The sequence below is a fragment of the Poecilia latipinna genome, unplaced genomic scaffold (genome assembly GCF_001443285.1).
Source record: "Poecilia latipinna isolate Pla-1442-1.1 unplaced genomic scaffold, P_latipinna-1.0 Scaffold147, whole genome shotgun sequence".
Taxonomy (NCBI): domain Eukaryota; kingdom Metazoa; phylum Chordata; class Actinopteri; order Cyprinodontiformes; family Poeciliidae; genus Poecilia; species Poecilia latipinna.
Window position 1 is genome coordinate 265,178 of NW_015112763.1, and position 16,249 is coordinate 281,426.

Below are 16,249 nucleotides of genomic sequence, written 5' to 3' on the forward strand. Positions count from 1 at the left end.
AAAACATTTTGATGTTGATGTCAGTAGTTATAGTTTAAATATATTTCTTTCATACTGTATTAGAAGGTAGTAAGGCTATTAGCGAGATTATCACTATTTTAATACTTTGTCGCCACCTCGTGATAAAGTTATGACACTACAGAGAAAAGTGATGCGTTTGGGGGCAGTTCAGCCGGATTAGGACTAAACATTTGCTGCTAACCAAAACTAAATTCACACCTTAGTCCTAACTCTAACCCCTGACCCTAAAACAAGGTTTCCCCTTGTGGGGACCGAAGCCTGGTCCTGGTCCCACAAGGAGCAATTGGTCCCCACAACGTAGTAAGTGTCAGGAAAATTTGATAAAGGGCAGATTTATGGTGTGAATGCATAATAATCATCCTATGAACAAATTCTCCCACCTGAATTTTGGATCTCAGCTCTTGAAGTTATCCCTGGACTGCCTTACTTTCTTGCCTGGCCTGTCAGCTAAGGTAGATGGAAAAGTTTTAGAAAACAAATTTCCTTTTTTTCACCATGTGTTCTTTTCTTTCCACTTCACAATTACGCACTACTTTGTGTTGGTCTGTTACATTAAACCCCATTAAAATTCATTATAATTTGTAATGGCTGTAATGTTCCAAATTGTGAAAAAGACACTGCATTTTGTGTGTGTGTGTGTGTGTGTGTGTGTGTGTGTGTGTGTGTGCGCGCGTGTGTGTGTGTGTGTGTGTGTGAAACCTTCGGGCATGTTGACATGGTTCTTATATGAACCTGAACTTGTTCGTTATGTAACTAGGTGAGCCTCTGCCTCATACCTGTGTGCTGTCCAGAGCAGGTACTTCAGGTGTGCTCCAAGTGGAAAATGTTAACCATTGACCAGGCCGCCACACCCATGAGACAAACAAACTCTGTAGCTGTGTGAGAGCTACTATTAACTATTACTATCATTACATAAATACAGACTCGCTCATAAAGGGTTGCCAAACACAAGCCAGCTGTTTAATGTTGCTATAGTAACTAATTGTTGGTTGACCTGTGAATTGTGATTTTAAGATTAGGCCGATGCAGAGAGTCGGGAGGGGGAGGGTTTTGGTTTATGAGTAACTGTGCTCCCTGTGTCACGGTTTGCTCTTCAGTGCAGTCATTCCATCTCATAAAGCAGGAATCACCTGTCAGAGACGACAAAACTAGCTGCTTCAGCTGAGGAGGGTGAGTACAAATAATCTGCTATTTAAGCTAAAAGTTCAAAGTGTGTCTAGAAATGTGAAGCTATATGGCTGGGTTAATTGGTGAGAGTCGGTTCCAGACATAATGGGGCCTATCTGCAGTACTTCTGGCTTTTTTCTGGTCTGTCATGGGGAAGCTAGAGATGACCCAAATAGCAAAAGCTTCCATATGTCTACGTTTCAGCCCTTACCTTTGGTCATGGGATATGAATCATGGTCCAAAAGGGCAATAGGGAGAACAAGGAGGGCCAAAAGAAGTCTTTTTGGGTCTTTGATTATTCCAGGCATGTCCCACTGGTAGGAGATCTCAAGGCAGACCCACTATAAATCTCTTCTGAAGATGTTTGGATCCTTCAGAATGAGCTGACACTTGTCAATGGAGAAGTGTCTCCTAGACATGCTAGCTGACCTGATCTCAGGTGGATCGGTGGATATATAACCTACAGATTGATAGAATGAGTAGAAATGAAACAGAATCATTACTCCCACCACAGGGATAATCAATCCACAAAGAACAGTCAAAGAGAAATGAGGAAGCAGTCTGGTACACGTTGAAAGGGAACCACTACACGGCTAATCTTTCAAAAGTGAAACTTTTGAAAGACTAAGAGTCCACTTTTGGTTTAAGCATGTAAACCAACAGTGAACCCTGGAAAAAAACAACAGTGGAGCAAAAACAAGGTGGTGACAGTATCATAAATTGTGTCTATTTGCTTCCATTAGGGCAAGCTTTCTTGACCTCTCTGAACATTTTACTTGCAACTGACATCACTAGAGCCCTCATGTACTTGACAATGGGTTGAAACTTGTCCAAAACCACAAGTTTGCGACGGATAGATGGAGGTTTTTGCTAGAACATTACTGAGCATCTCATAGATCTGTGGTACTAGGTTACATTCCCCAGCAAAAACAATAAAGCCAGTCTGTTTTAAGACTTTGAAGCTTTTTGTGTGAAGTATAGATTATTTATTGGGTTCGTCATGTGGATGCACTGGTGTTATGTCAGGATTATTATTATAGGAATACAGCCTCAGTAAAGACTGGGTGTGCCTGGTAGAATAACCCACAATAACAAACATTCCAAGGACACTCATTATTGTTGCATGTGTGAAAACCTGAACGACAGGAAAGACATGTGTAACTTTGGCGTATTTGCATATTCATCCAAAGCTAACGGTGAATGATATATTTTTTTAACTGCTGCCTCTTCCATCCGTTTTTTTTTTTTTTAATGAAACCGTCTCATTTCTTGTCCAACAGATAAAGCGACACATAAGCTAAAATGCTCCCAGAGAAGCAGCTCCAGTGCAGCATCTGTCTGCAGGTGTTTACTGACCCAGTGACCACTCCCTGTGGGCACAACTTCTGTCTAGTCTGCATCGGGCTGGTGTGGGACAGCAGTGACGTCTGCCAGTGCCCCACCTGCAACAAGACTTTCGCCTCCAGGCCTGACATAAGCATCAACACGGCCTTCAAAGAGCTGGCAGACACTTTAAGGCAAATTATCGTCTGCTCCTCGGCTTCACCTCTGTCTGCAGCCCAGCCGGGCGAAGTCGTGTGTGACGTGTGTGCCGCCACCTCCCTGCAGGTGAGGGCCCACAAGTCGTGCCTGGTGTGTCTGACGTCGTACTGCGAGGCCCACCTGGAGCCACACCGGACCGTGGCCACGCTGAAGCTGCACAAGCTGATGGAGCCGGTGAAGAACCTGCAGGACAGGATGTGCAAGAAGCACGAGCGGCTGCTGGAGATGTTCTGCAGGATGGAGCAGATGTGCGTCTGCCAGTTCTGCACCGAGACGGAGCACAAAGACCACCCGGCGGTGACAATGGAGGACGAGAGCAAGGAGAGGAAGGTATCAGGAGACGGGGATTATAAAAAGCTGCAGGCAATAAGAACTTATGAAGGCCAGAAGTGATGATGGGATCGTAATGTTCTTACAAGTGTTATGCATGAAATTACCCAAACTGAACATAGCGCATGAAGTAGTCTGTCAGCACAATACAAGCTAAAAATTTTAAAATTCAACTTTATCATATTAAGGGATGGTGTACCATATTGTGGTCTAATTAATGTGGGGCGATGGTTCATCCTGTAATCAGTAGGTTGCTGGTTCAACTCCTCATTCCTGATATCTCCATCATTGAAGACACTTACCTGCTGGTGATGGACAGAGGCCGGCTGTGGCTACTATTCTGTAGTTTGCTATCACCAGCATGTGAATGTGTAGGTGAATGACTGAGTGTAGCATGAAGCACTTTGGGGTCTTCTAGACTCGATAAAGTGCTGTACAAGTACCAGCTGTTTACCATTTACCATCAGTTTGTAACTCAGTGATACACAGACTGCAGTGCCAACCCAGCTCATCTATTACATAAATAAACAAGTAAATATGTTATGTCCATTTAGGTTCACATGAAGCAAACGCAGGCAGATTTTCAGCAGATGATCCAGGAGCGGCAAAAGAAGATTGAGGAGATAAAAAACTGTCTGAAGCTGAGCGCAGTAAGTGACGATGGAGGGAGTGAACCTCAAATGGGGATCCATTGACATTGCTCTAAATTTTTTTCCCCACTTTTATGTGATTTTCAAATACAAAATGACAACATTGGCTGCTGGTTATTGTCCCAGAGCCTTTTTGACCGCATTATAAATTGAGATATCCACAAAAGATATGCTTTAACCAAGACAAAGTATTGTGTTGAACAAAATCCTGCTCTAAACATTGCACCTTGGAGTTTTCCTTTAGTAAAAATTATATTTATTTCATTACTGGAAACTTGTCCAAGGTGAACCAAAATTAAAACTTGTATCTTACTACATTTCTTTAAATCAAGCGCTAACGTGTTTGGTGCTTTCCAGCTGAGTGCTGAGAAGGAGAAGAAGGCGAGCGACAGTCTCTTCACGTCGCTGATCAACTCGACGAAGGAGAGACAAGCCGAGGCTAATGCAGAAATAGAGGAAAGGCAGAGAGCGGAAGAGAAGAGGGCAGAGGAGCTGATCGGTGATCTGCAGCAGGAAATCGCTGAGCTGCAGAGGAGAAACACTGAGCTAAACGAGCTGGAAAACACGGACGACCACCTGCACCTCCTGCAGGTTAGCATCAACCTCAGACTGTGTTTTTTTTTTTTTTAGAACCTGGATATTAAAAAAACTGTGCTGGCTAATGTGACTGTCATCTGAAGTAGGTTTACTAGTGTGGGAACAGTCAAGAGGAAAGCACAGCATTTTGGTGATCATTTTTGATTAATGAACAAATTGTATTCATTTTTTTTCCTCTCGTCAGAGACTGCCCTCGCTTGTGTCACCTCCGCCTACCAACAGGGAGTGGACAGAAACCAGGATCTACCCTGAACTTTGCGTTGGAACGGTGAGGAGAGCGCTTTCCAGACTGGATAAAACTTTGAGGAAAGACCTGGATATCGTGAAGAAAGAAGGTAAGCTACACGCATCGTTACGGAAAAGAGTTTAAGGAGGATGAAATCACATCTGCGTAGGTTGCAGAGCCAATCATTTTCTATCATGTGTTCAAGGTAGCGAACTTTCCTCTGATTCTTTGTTCTACGTTTATAATACGTAAGCATGGCGCCATGAAAGACCCAAAACCAGGCAGCCATCTTGGCTGAATAATAATTTGCTACAACTTTAAATATTTTTAATTAGCTTTAGTTTAAAAACTTCAATCCACAAACACATACATGGTTGGCAGTTTGCTTTGTCTAAAGCATTTTGGCTGTATCTGGGCAACTCTGCTTTGTTGACAAAGAGATCCTCGAGATAATTTTAGTACCATAACATATTCAGTTGCTAATTATTTCAGAGTTTGTGTGCTCACAAAAAAATATATGCAAATATCATGTGGGAACGTTGTTTTGATCTAAAGCACAAGATTCAGATTATTTAAGCTATTTAGGCTCTCGCCTTGTTAGACCTAATAATGAGACGCTGGCGCTCTTTTTGCCCATAGCTGGTACAGTGGTTGATGGGTCCACACACTATGCACCTCATCTCTGGGGCCCACTGTTGCTCCGAGACCCCTTGCAGTTTGGCCTGGGAGTGTTCATGTACCCAGTTTCCGTGTGTGGCCACGAGGAGGCACTGCAGGGGCGTTTGGGGTGGAGAGGCTGTTTACTGGCAGGAGGAGAATCACACACCCTATTCCTCTTTTCGGCCCATGTCAAGGGACTAGCCAGTTGCAGTAGCTGAGTGCAGAAAGTTGCAATAAAGCAACTTTCTACAATTCCTAGAAGAATCTCTAAGCTACTCCAGGAGACGCTTCACACTCACCTGGTGTACACTCACATGTACACAAACACACACGTATGATTTTTTTTTTTTTTTTTTTTAATTGGGAGGAATGGGGTGTTAATTTGTTGTTTGGAATTTGCTATAAAGTTTTTTTGTTACCTATTGTGGGGCAGTTTTGGGTGATTTACACACAAACACATTTTTGGGGGGAATATAGGAGGTTGGATGGGTTTTTATCTTAATATTTACTTTTTTTTTGTTTGTGTTTTTACATTGGTCAATCACCCTAACTGATGTTTTTAGGAATGTGTGGGAAACCGGAGCACCCGGAGAAAACTGACACTAAATTTGTCTAAAATCTAAGTAGAGGGTTTGTGAATCGTTCAGTACTAACCTGGACACTGTTTTCTAGTTGCGTATTTTAGTAGTCTCCTGGCGTTTATCCCATTTTTGTGGTTTCCTGAGACTCAAAGTGTGTCATATCATTTTTCCCAACTGAAGCTTTTGGTTGAGGCCCCTGTTGTTGTTTCTATAAAGTGATTTAGCTCTTCGGGAGACACATCAGGTACCTCGATCTCCTCTGACAGGGTTTCCTCAAAGAGACGGACCAGATCCTTGGATGCCGGGTCAGAGATGTTGTTTACAGGGGCAGCGTCTTTCTCATTTGGTTCTTGACGCTTTGCCACTTTTCTTTTCGGAGGTCCTAACTCATCTCTTTCTTGAAGCTCAGTTTTCAGATGTTCCAGCTCCGTTTTGTAATCAGTCTCACAGCCGGAGTACAGTTGTTGGAAGGCAGCCAGTTGTTTTTGGAAATCATCCTTCTCGGCTCCAAGTTCGTTGATAATCTTGAGGTTGCTCATAATTTTCTGTAAATAAGCTTCCATCTCTTTCTCTATTCCCTGCTGGTGTATTGCATCTTGCTCTCTTAGAGCAGAAACATCTCCTTCATATCTGGTTTTAAGTTCCTGGTAAGAAACTTTGATCTGCTCCAGTTCACTTTGGAGATGTTTTCTTTCCTCTTTGGATTGCTGCAGGAAAGAGAACTCTTGTCCCATTTTCTGACTCAGATTGTCCTTTTCTGCTCTGAGTGCCTTGATAAGCAGAAGGTCTTTCTTTTCTCTTTCCAAATGCGCTTCTTTCTCATGATTCATCTCAAGCTGATAACTTTCTGCTTTCTGTCTCAATCCAGAAACATCTTCTTCATACCTCCATCTTAGTTCTTCAAACGAAACCTTAATCTGCTCTAGCTGACTCTGCAGACATCTCTCCGTTTCCTGCAGGCAGGCGATCTCCCTGGACATTTGTTCTTGGAGATTGTCCTTCTCTGCTCTCAGATTTTCAAAGAGCTTTTGGTCCTGCTTGAGTTTCTCTTCATAAAACACCTTTGTATCGACCTGCAGTTTCTCCTCACAAATGTCGGCTTCATATTTTAACTGAAGCTCCTCGTAGCGAGCCTTGATCTCGTCCAGCTCTTGTTGGAGGGTGTCGCTTTTCTTTTTTTCTGCCTGGATCTGTGACATAAACTCTTCCTCTTTGACAATATGAGAAACCTCCAGTTGCTCTAAATCCTGCTGCAACAGCATTTTCTGCTTTTGTTTTATGTCGCTGTGCACCTTGGAAGTGAGAACAGCAGGGCTGAGAGTCTCTGGATCGGTAAACTTCTCTACTGCTAGTGGTTCTCTCATCATCTCTTTGCCCTTGTTGATATGCTGATGATTTTTCTCCTTCTGCAACTCATATTTTATATTCTCCATTTCTCTTTGCAAGGAGGCTACCTTTTGGTTCTCCTCCATCCGTCTTGCTCTCGCCGTTTCCACGAGAGACCTAAGTCTCTGGGCCTCAAACCAGTCTTGGTGATTTGGTACGGCTCCCCAACGCCTTCTTATCGCACTGTTGGTGTAAAGTGGCCTTTGATGGGACATGCTGGACAAAACAACGTCTGTTCAGATTAAGCCTTGATCAACATTCAACTTCAAATACATTACATATAAATATACATATACATTCAAATACATTACATATAAAGAACAGTGATGATGACATCACAAATGACTGCCGTCACGACATCATAGAATTTGATGAGACTTTTGCAGATCAATCTTGGGTTGGCTTGACATTTCCGCTTCTAAACTGCAAAGTTTTTAGAATGTTGATGTGTGAAAACATCAACATTCAGGAAAACAGGATTTCATGGATTACGAATAAAGAGCTCCTTTAACACTCTGATTACCTGAAACAGTAAAATAATTGTTTAATTTCTTGATTTATTTATATTTTAATTGGGATTGACTAATGATTTATTTAAGGCTTTTTTTTTTTCTTTTTTTTTTTTTACATTTTTATTAGGAGTGCTGGTAAGTGTTCTTGGTTAGTATCATACCAAAAGTAAAAAGGTTTTCTCATGTTTTTTTTTTTTGTTTTTTTTTTCAAAAAGTTGTTAAACTTTGAAATGGCAAAAAAAAAAAAAAATTGTTTTGTCGGTGCATCATTACATTTCAATCTTCTTAATGTCCACAAACAATTTAATTGTCTACTGATTTAAAAAAGTATTTAATAAAGTTTTTTTTTCTTTTGACAGAGATGAGGAGGATGCAAAAATATGCAGGTATGAACACAAATCTGTTTTTCTATTAATTTTATTAATGAATCCCAAAATGAATCTTCTTTATATCCTACTATACTGGTAGTATGTCTCTTGCTCATTGAAATAACCCACTGTTCATTTTTCTTGAAAGCCTCCAATTAAATATTTTAAGTTACCTCATGCCTTTCAGCTCGTTTTTACCTGATTTTAAAGACCAACAATGTGAACTACAGATTAGAACAGAAGAACATGTACGGGAATTTTACATAGTAGTCTCTCGTAGGTTTCAGACTCTTTCAGGTAACCCGTGATACTGATGATTGTGATGATAAACGTCGAGTATACTGATCGTCTGGAAGTAGACGTAACGTTTTGACCCGTGTGTCCACAGTGGATGTGGTGTTGGACCCAGACACGGCCCATCCAAACATCGTCCTGTCCCCTGACGGAAAGCAGGCGGGCCGAGGCGAGCTGCTGCACATTGTTCCTGACATTCCCCAACGCTTTGACCCAGTTATCTGCGTTCTGAGCAAGAAAGGCTTCCGGTCTGGAAGGTTCTACTTTCAGGTAGATCGGTTCGATCAACCCAAAGCGACGGCAGGCCCCCGTGATGACACACCAATGCTCAAAAACTTGTTCTGCTAACTAGGTTGCGGTTGGAAATAAGACCTTCTGGGACCTGGGCGTGGTCAAAGAGTCCATCAACAGGAAGGGCATGATCACCTCCACCCCGGACAACGGCTACTGGACGGTGCGTTTGAGGAACGCCAGTGAGTACCGGGCCCTGGACTCCCCCTCCGTCCTGCTTCAACTCCAGAAGAGGCCCAAGACCATCGGAGTGTTCACAGATTATGAAGAAGGGGTGGTTTCGTTCTTTGACGTGGATGACAGATCGCACATCTACACCTTCACCGGGTGTTTGTTCTCAGAGAGGATTTTCCCTTTCTTCAGCCCAGGAGTTTTTGACCACGGGAAAAACACAGAGCCGCTGATTATCACAGCTGTCAGTCACGAAACTTGAAAAGAAACCTTTAATTGAGTTAGGCAGCACGTTTTGTACACAACAGAGTGGTTTTCTTTCTTCTACTCTATTTAATAAAGGATGTGTATAGAATATGGAGGTGTTCATTTTGGATCAAATGTGAAGCAAAACAAATCTGGTTTAAGAATCCAATTTCAGTGACGGCTGCTAGTTTAACAGAAAACTGATCAATCTCGGGTTGGCTTGACATTTCCGCTTCCAAACTGCAAAGTTTATGCTGACACATAAACTAACAAACCAAACTCAGTTAAAAACGAGATCATTATTGGAATATTATTGATGTCTTCATCAATATCCTCTGTCAGTCCTCCCTGTGGATGCAAACAGTGACCAGTAGAGACGAACAGCTAAACAATGACTTAGTAAAATGATGAATGGCATGAACCATTAATTCTGATATCCTTGGTGAATGTTCAGATTTTATTTTTACGACATCATCATTGACCCTTGAATATCCTTAATCTAATTATCTTATTTCACTCAAATGTTCTACGTTCATTTTAAGCTTTGTGCTTCAAGGGGCACACCGCCTTCATCGATTATTGTCACCACCAGTAAAATAGATAAAAAGTCGTAGAATAAATTTCTCTTTTATGATCTTTTTATGATTCTATTCCAGAAGAAACAGACTTGTGTCATGTTTCGCACTCCATGGGAAACAGGAAGTCGGGCACTACGACTCCAAAGCTCTGAGATAGTTTTATCCACTCAAGAGTGTATAAACAGAAAAAGTTTTAGTTGCGTTTCCTTTACAATAATTGTCTGCGGTACCAGTAACTGTGGCATCATTGATTACCCTACAAGAAACCCAAATTCAAAATACAAATCATCTTGTAAATTTTCTGCATTGTGTCCATTGTGTCCACCCTGGACAAGCTTGTGTCCAGGGTGGACACATAGGTTGATGGACAGCATGTGACTCTATAGTGTTCCACAGACTATGTGAATTTGTCTGAATCAATATTGGATGGAAAATTGTAATAATTTATGTAATAAAGTGCTTCTAAAACCTGAGTGGTTTGCAGTTTTGTCTGATTTACAGGTTATTTTGTCTTATTTGTTTCAACCGTCTGTGATGGATTAATCATTTTTGTCAATTATTAAAACCCCTCTACTTTGTGGACAAAATTAGAGATTACTATTTTTTTTTTATAATCACTCATTTTGTAATTACTACAAAATGAGTGACTACTATGTTTTTTTTTTCTTAAGATAGACTTAACAACACCAAGTCTCACAAATCATTGTAACTTCCAAAACATTTTTGCATTTACAAAACTCGTAATTTCTCAGGTTCAGTAAAATATTTGTGTTAAAATATTTAGTGTATAGTTTTCTAAGATTTTTAGCTCATTTAGTGAATTTTATAAATTCACTTTTAGACATTTGATTAGTAGCAATCCCAGAAAATACAGGAGAAAACGACTAACAAGTGCAACAGCGCTTCCTTGTGGACAGAAGAAGAAACTTCTTAAAGATGTTAAATAGGAAGAGCGGAATTTGCCTTCAAGTCTTTCTTTCACGTTCCACTGTATGGCAACAGTGTTCAATTCCCGACATGATGCATAGCTGTAAAGGTATAAAAATACAATAACATCCTGTTGCAACTTTAATTTAGTCATTATTTTTGTCACTTTTATAGCTATTTTTTTTAAATAATTACGTGAGAAATAAATAGATGCAGATACTACTTGCTGTATCTTGTCTGTCAGTTAATAAGTAGTGTAAATAGTTATGACGTCCGTCTACGTTTATTTGTACCGAATATGAAGAAATTAACTTCATTTCTAGAATAGTAATGGAAATTATGGGACCACCAGACCTTATAATGCCAAGTATATTTAGTTAGCATTTATTACGGAGCAAATTAAACATTTATAAATGCTGTAGCCAATATGACACATTCTCTGTTAAAATAAATTTCCAAATAAACGTCAAACTCTGGAAACGTTCAATCTTTGGGTGCAGTTTCAACATGTGACCTCAAGAGGCAGTCGAGTCCCCTAGTCTTCAGGCGTCTTGTACGCAGGCGTAAGGGAGGAAGCAACTTCTCTTCAACATGGCGGCGACCATGGACAACAGCAATGCCGTACAGGCGACAAAGAAAAAGCACCTTGGGATCCCCGAAGCGGTGTTTGTGGTGCGTAAAGCCGAACTTTTTTCACTGCGCCGCTTGTGTGCAGTACAGTTTAATGTGTTTCTGCCAGTCCCTGATACACAGGGGGCGTTTTAGCGGCTAGGAACCTGTTAGCTAACTAGCAGCTCTAGAGCTGGCAGAGAGTTGATGATCCCGCTGTGTGTGCAGGATGGGCGGCTACTTGCTTCCATCTATGGTCATTACTGTCTGAATGATGTGGGCTTTTTCTGTCTTCAGTTACTCCTGGTTTATTTTACGGGCTTTTATGTTTTTCAGCTGGTCTCTGTAACTTGGCGTAGGTTTAGTGCCATTAACAGGCCTCAGTTTCCCACTTTGAGGTTTTGCATAAAGCATTAACTGATACACCTTAGCTTCAAATATAAATAATGATCATGTCTGAAAGACTTCCGCATAATTAAAATAAGTCAATAAAATATTTAATACGCTGCTACATAATGGTTAACGAAAGTTTTTTTGTTTTTTTTTTCTCTCTCAAAATTCACTTTGTCACAGTTGTTTAGCATGAAATGATATTGCACAAAAAACCGCTACATTTTTCGATATGTTGCAAGTTTTCAGATGCGGAACAGAGTTGGTGAGGTATAATTTGTCTTTTAAAGAATATGTTGATATTGTTTTTAGTTGTTTAATTTGTAGAAGTGCATTTTACACACCACCTGAAGGATGTTACTGCTTTTATTATGGCACCCCAATATTAGAAACATTATACGACGGTTATTTTTAAGCATTGCGATAAATTAAATATTTTTTTATCATGGCAAAAAACATCACAATTCCAATTATCTCGGGTCCATAATGTGTGCCAGTTGTTGGCACGAAAAGCGAGAAGCAGAGTCTGTGGCATGCATCCTTAAAAAGTCAAAATTAAGGCCTTAAAGTGTCTTAAATTTATTCTAAAAATGTAAATTGTAAATCACAGGTCTTTAAAGTTTGTGATAAGACCATTTTCTCATATTCTACAGAGTTTATTCCCGGTGTCAGGCAAATGCAGACATCTTCATTCTGTTTTGTGACTTGAAGTGGTTGAGGCTACCGCTAACTAGCTGCTAGCATACCCCTGCTTGCTAACTAGCTAGCTTTTTTGCGTTCATCTAAATTGTAAATTTCTCGCTGGTTACCTGGATGATGTAAGTCTTTGCCACTGGCTCACTTCTGTTGCCAACCCATACGATGTTGCATCTGTTATCACTACTGCTATACACAATATGTTATTTTCTTTTGTACATCTCTGTTGTGATACAGGATTTAAATTTAATTCATAATGGTTTTAAAAAGCCATTAAATTAGACTCTGTGAGACCTACAGAAACTCTTAAAAATGTGAATTTACACTACAAATTCATCAGGATTCTGTTTGCTGAACAGCATCACTTTGGCTTTGACCATCATGAGAAGAAACCGTCAGTCTGCCTATGGAGGAAGAGATCATCTGCTTACTCTAGCTCGTTCAGCATCTGTGGCGTGTTTCACAGGAGGACGTCGACTCGTTCATGAAGCAGCCCGGCAATGAGACGGCAGACTCGGCGCTCAGGAGGCTCGACGAACAGTACCAGAAATATAAATACATGGAGCTCAACCTGTCTCAGAAGAAACTCCGGTAACATAAAAAAATAATAATAATAAACTCTTAAAAAGTTCATGTATTTAAACGTTGTGTTCGTGCTGGTGCTTGAAATCCTTGAAAGTGCTTGATTTCTTTATAAAGTCCTTGAAAGTGCTTGATATTCAAACTGTGGAGTTTTGCATTAAAGTTCAGTCTAACATTTGATTAAAAGTTTAAATTTAGAAAGCGTCATCTACAGTCGAAACCAGATATTTAACGATAATATAAGGACACATTTTTATCTCACTGTCTGAAATTAAATCAAACCAAACTTCTCATGTTTTAGGTCAGTTAGAATTTCCAAAATAATTTCTATTTGCTAAATTTCAGAAAACTGAGCAAGGACATTTTTTAGAGATTTTTTTGCAACTTTCTCAGACCAATCTGTAACAGTCTGTTCCTGTAAGAGAAACATTAGAAAACAGAAAGTTTTGCGATATTTTAGTTTATTTTGCTGCAGAATGCAGAATAATGTGTATAAATTATATGGTATGTAATAGTGAATTGAAGCTGTTTTCATTAGTACATTTGTATTTTTATCTCTGCTGGAAAAGTTAAAAAATAAAAACTTACCTTGAAAATGTTTGAAAAGTTCTTGAATTTCCCTGTGGGAAAGTAGTACAGAGCCTGTAAATAAACAGTTACTAAAGTTCACCACACTAACAGAATATGTAGCTTTTTATTTATATAACTTCATAATTTGTCTCTTACTAATATGGTTTCATATCTTTGGTGTTTTGTTAGAAGCCATACAGTTTCCTTTCATTTCTTAACCAGTTTCAGAGGTTTGCCAGATATTTTAGAACCAAACAGTTGCTGCTGTAATGCAACGGTTTCTTGTTTTCTGCTCACGTAGGTTGAAAAACCAGATCCCACAGATCACCCAGACGCTAGAAATCCTCCGACACATGCAGAAGAAAAAGGTGGGTAGTCTGCTTAAAGAAGCCTCAGTGTTTAATCTGTTGCTTTATTCCTGTATAATTATATTATCATGTAAGAAGCAACAAGTAGAACATGAGCGTTGCTGCTTGTTCTGGTTCCTACCGAGTCTGGAAAATTCTAGAATTTGACAAAGTCTGGACAAGTTTGGGAAAAAAATCGGAGTATTGAAAAAAAAAATAGTTACATCTGTAGACTTTATTGGTTTACCTATTGTCTAAAAGTCGTATGCGTTTGTCTGTCCATCTGGACACTGTTTGCTTATCAGTCTTTGTCCCTCCCGTCTTTCATATTTTCAGAGGGACCCTTAGTATTTCTGCTTTAATGGCCAGAAGAGGCTCAGATAATCAGAGAAACTTAAAAAAAAAAAAAAAAAAAACACTTGCTCCTTGATGGAAATATTAGAGGCTACAGCTGCAACTATCGGTTATTTTCACTGGAGGGCTGATTTGGTGATTATTTCTTTAGATCAAACGAGTACAAAATGTATAACTAAAGGCGTTCATGATTAATCAATACTACCGATTAATCATTAAATCCAGTCAACGATTAATCGAGTTTATGGACGATTATTTCAATAATCGATTTATCTTCTTCTGTGTTTCTATACCTTTTTTTTTCTATCACTACAGCTGGTAGCTCTGATAGTCACCTTGTCAGGTTTGAAATCTGTAAATGTTTGGTGACCATTAGGACAGTAGATAAGGCAATAAGGCCATTAAAGACATGATTCAACATGAATGATTTTTCCTGCTTTTTTCTTTCCTTATTTTTATGTCCCTTTTTCTTAATCTCTATTTATGTAACATGATGTAGCAGCATGATGTCCAATTCTATGTTTTTTGGTTGGTGAAAATACAAAATTGATAAAACTGTGTTTAAAAATGCGTATATAATCGATTCATCGTGTTTAATCTGATTAATCGTTTCAGCTGTATTAGAGGCCTGTTGAATTAAAGGGCTGCACCTTGTTTTTCTTCAGGAAACCACAGAGCCAATGGAAACGCACTTCCTGCTGGCCGACAACGTTTACTGCAAGGCCTCCGTGCCGCCCACTGACAAAGTTTGCCTATGGTTAGGGGTGAGCGTGGGCTTTCAGTTTGATTTAAATTACATTTATCAACCTTTGAAAGTAAATTATCTGGATCACTGATTATGTCTTCTAATGATTTCTCCAACGCTTCTCCTCAAAAGGCCAACGTCATGTTAGAATACGACATCGACGAAGCCCAGGCTCTCCTAGAGAAGAACCTGTCCACAGCGTCTCGCAACCTGGAGACGCTGGAGGAAGACCTGGACTACCTGAGAGACCAGGGGACCACCACCGAAGTCAGTATCCTTTAAAAAAAAAAAAATAAACAAAGCAGTCCATCATGACTGAGCTATACCAAGGTTTGGCCACTAGATGTCACCTTTTCTGGAGAAGCATTCTCTAATTAGTTTGTTGAAATGTCGAGTACCCAAAAAAATGTAGCACTACTTCAACTTATTTTTACTCAAAGTAAAAAGCAGCCCTCTGAGAAATGATCTTCTGAAACTTTAACAAAAACGTCAGGTCTGTGTTTGGTGAATTGTTGGTTAAAACATATTTGTTCTTCACTCAGTGGGTCGAGAATCCAGAAAGTTTACTCAAGAGTAGCGATAATAACATAGCTCAAGTAAAGGTCAGCGAAGTCCAAATACTCCTAAAAGTAAGTTTTCTCAAAAATGTTACGCAAGTAAATGTAATTGAGTAAAAGTAGCTAGTTACTGCACAACTCTGGGATCACCAAATTTCCGGCTTTACAGAGGAGAAGCATAACATGTATGGTATCAATAGTCCTGGAAAGTCAAATCAACAGTTCCCAGCAGGCAGATTTTCTCCCTATAGACTTTCTGTACTAAATCTATATACGAGTTGCATTTAATTAAATTAATATTGGGTTTTTTATGATCTAGTTATTAGGGTTGCACCTGAGACATGTTTTGAATTAAACACCTCTCGGTAACCCTCTGTGTGTTGGTGTTTCATCTTGACTTGTCGCTCCCTTCAGACATGGCGCGAGTCTACAACTGGGACGTAAAGAGGAGGAGCAAAGAAAACCTCCTGAAATCAGCAGCCAAGTCTTAATTAAACAGAACAGTGTCTATGTTCCCCCTCTGCTAACTTCCTCCTTAGTCATTAAAAGAAAAATAAACCCCGATCTGAAGTCATGCATATGTTGACCCCTCTGTGGCCCCCGGAGCTCGGCTCATGGAGGAATCGTCTGAAACGTTACTGGAAGTTTGATGCTGCTCGGGTCGAGCGTTTGTCATAGTTCAGTTTTTCCTCTTCGGCGTCTCCTCTATCAAGCCCAGCTCAAACTTCCACCACTACTGTTTTCTGTTGATTTTCTTTCTTTTTTTTTTTTTTTTTTTTTTTTTTTTTTTTTTTTTAAATTTTTTTTTCAAAAAAAAATAAAAAAAAAACAACCCCAACACGGCGATTTTTT

At 39.8% G+C, this 16,249-nt stretch overlaps 2 protein-coding genes across 2 annotated transcripts; both read left to right on the forward strand.

Annotated features, from left to right (window-relative positions):
- The first annotated feature begins 814 nt into the window (after positions 1-814).
- Positions 815-10,093, forward strand: LOC106945515 (E3 ubiquitin-protein ligase TRIM39-like). The gene is made up of 8 exons (XM_015029247.1): positions 815-1,191; positions 2,469-3,060; positions 3,615-3,710; positions 4,068-4,301; positions 4,492-4,642; positions 8,032-8,058; positions 8,429-8,604; positions 8,687-10,093. Exons 2-8 carry the CDS (start codon positions 2,491-2,493, stop codon positions 9,056-9,058), a joined length of 1,626 nt encoding a protein of 541 aa, XP_014884733.1. The 5' UTR covers positions 815-1,191; positions 2,469-2,490; the 3' UTR covers positions 9,059-10,093.
- Positions 10,094-11,097: 1,004 nt separating this feature from the next.
- On the forward strand, positions 11,098-15,975 carry vbp1 (von Hippel-Lindau binding protein 1). The gene is made up of 6 exons (XM_015029251.1): positions 11,098-11,219; positions 12,709-12,833; positions 13,696-13,762; positions 14,761-14,859; positions 14,973-15,111; positions 15,812-15,975. The coding sequence occupies exons 1-6, from the start codon at positions 11,139-11,141 to the stop codon at positions 15,886-15,888; spliced, it is 588 nt and encodes a 195-aa protein (XP_014884737.1). The 5' UTR covers positions 11,098-11,138; the 3' UTR covers positions 15,889-15,975.
- The last annotated feature ends 274 nt before the right edge of the window (positions 15,976-16,249 follow it).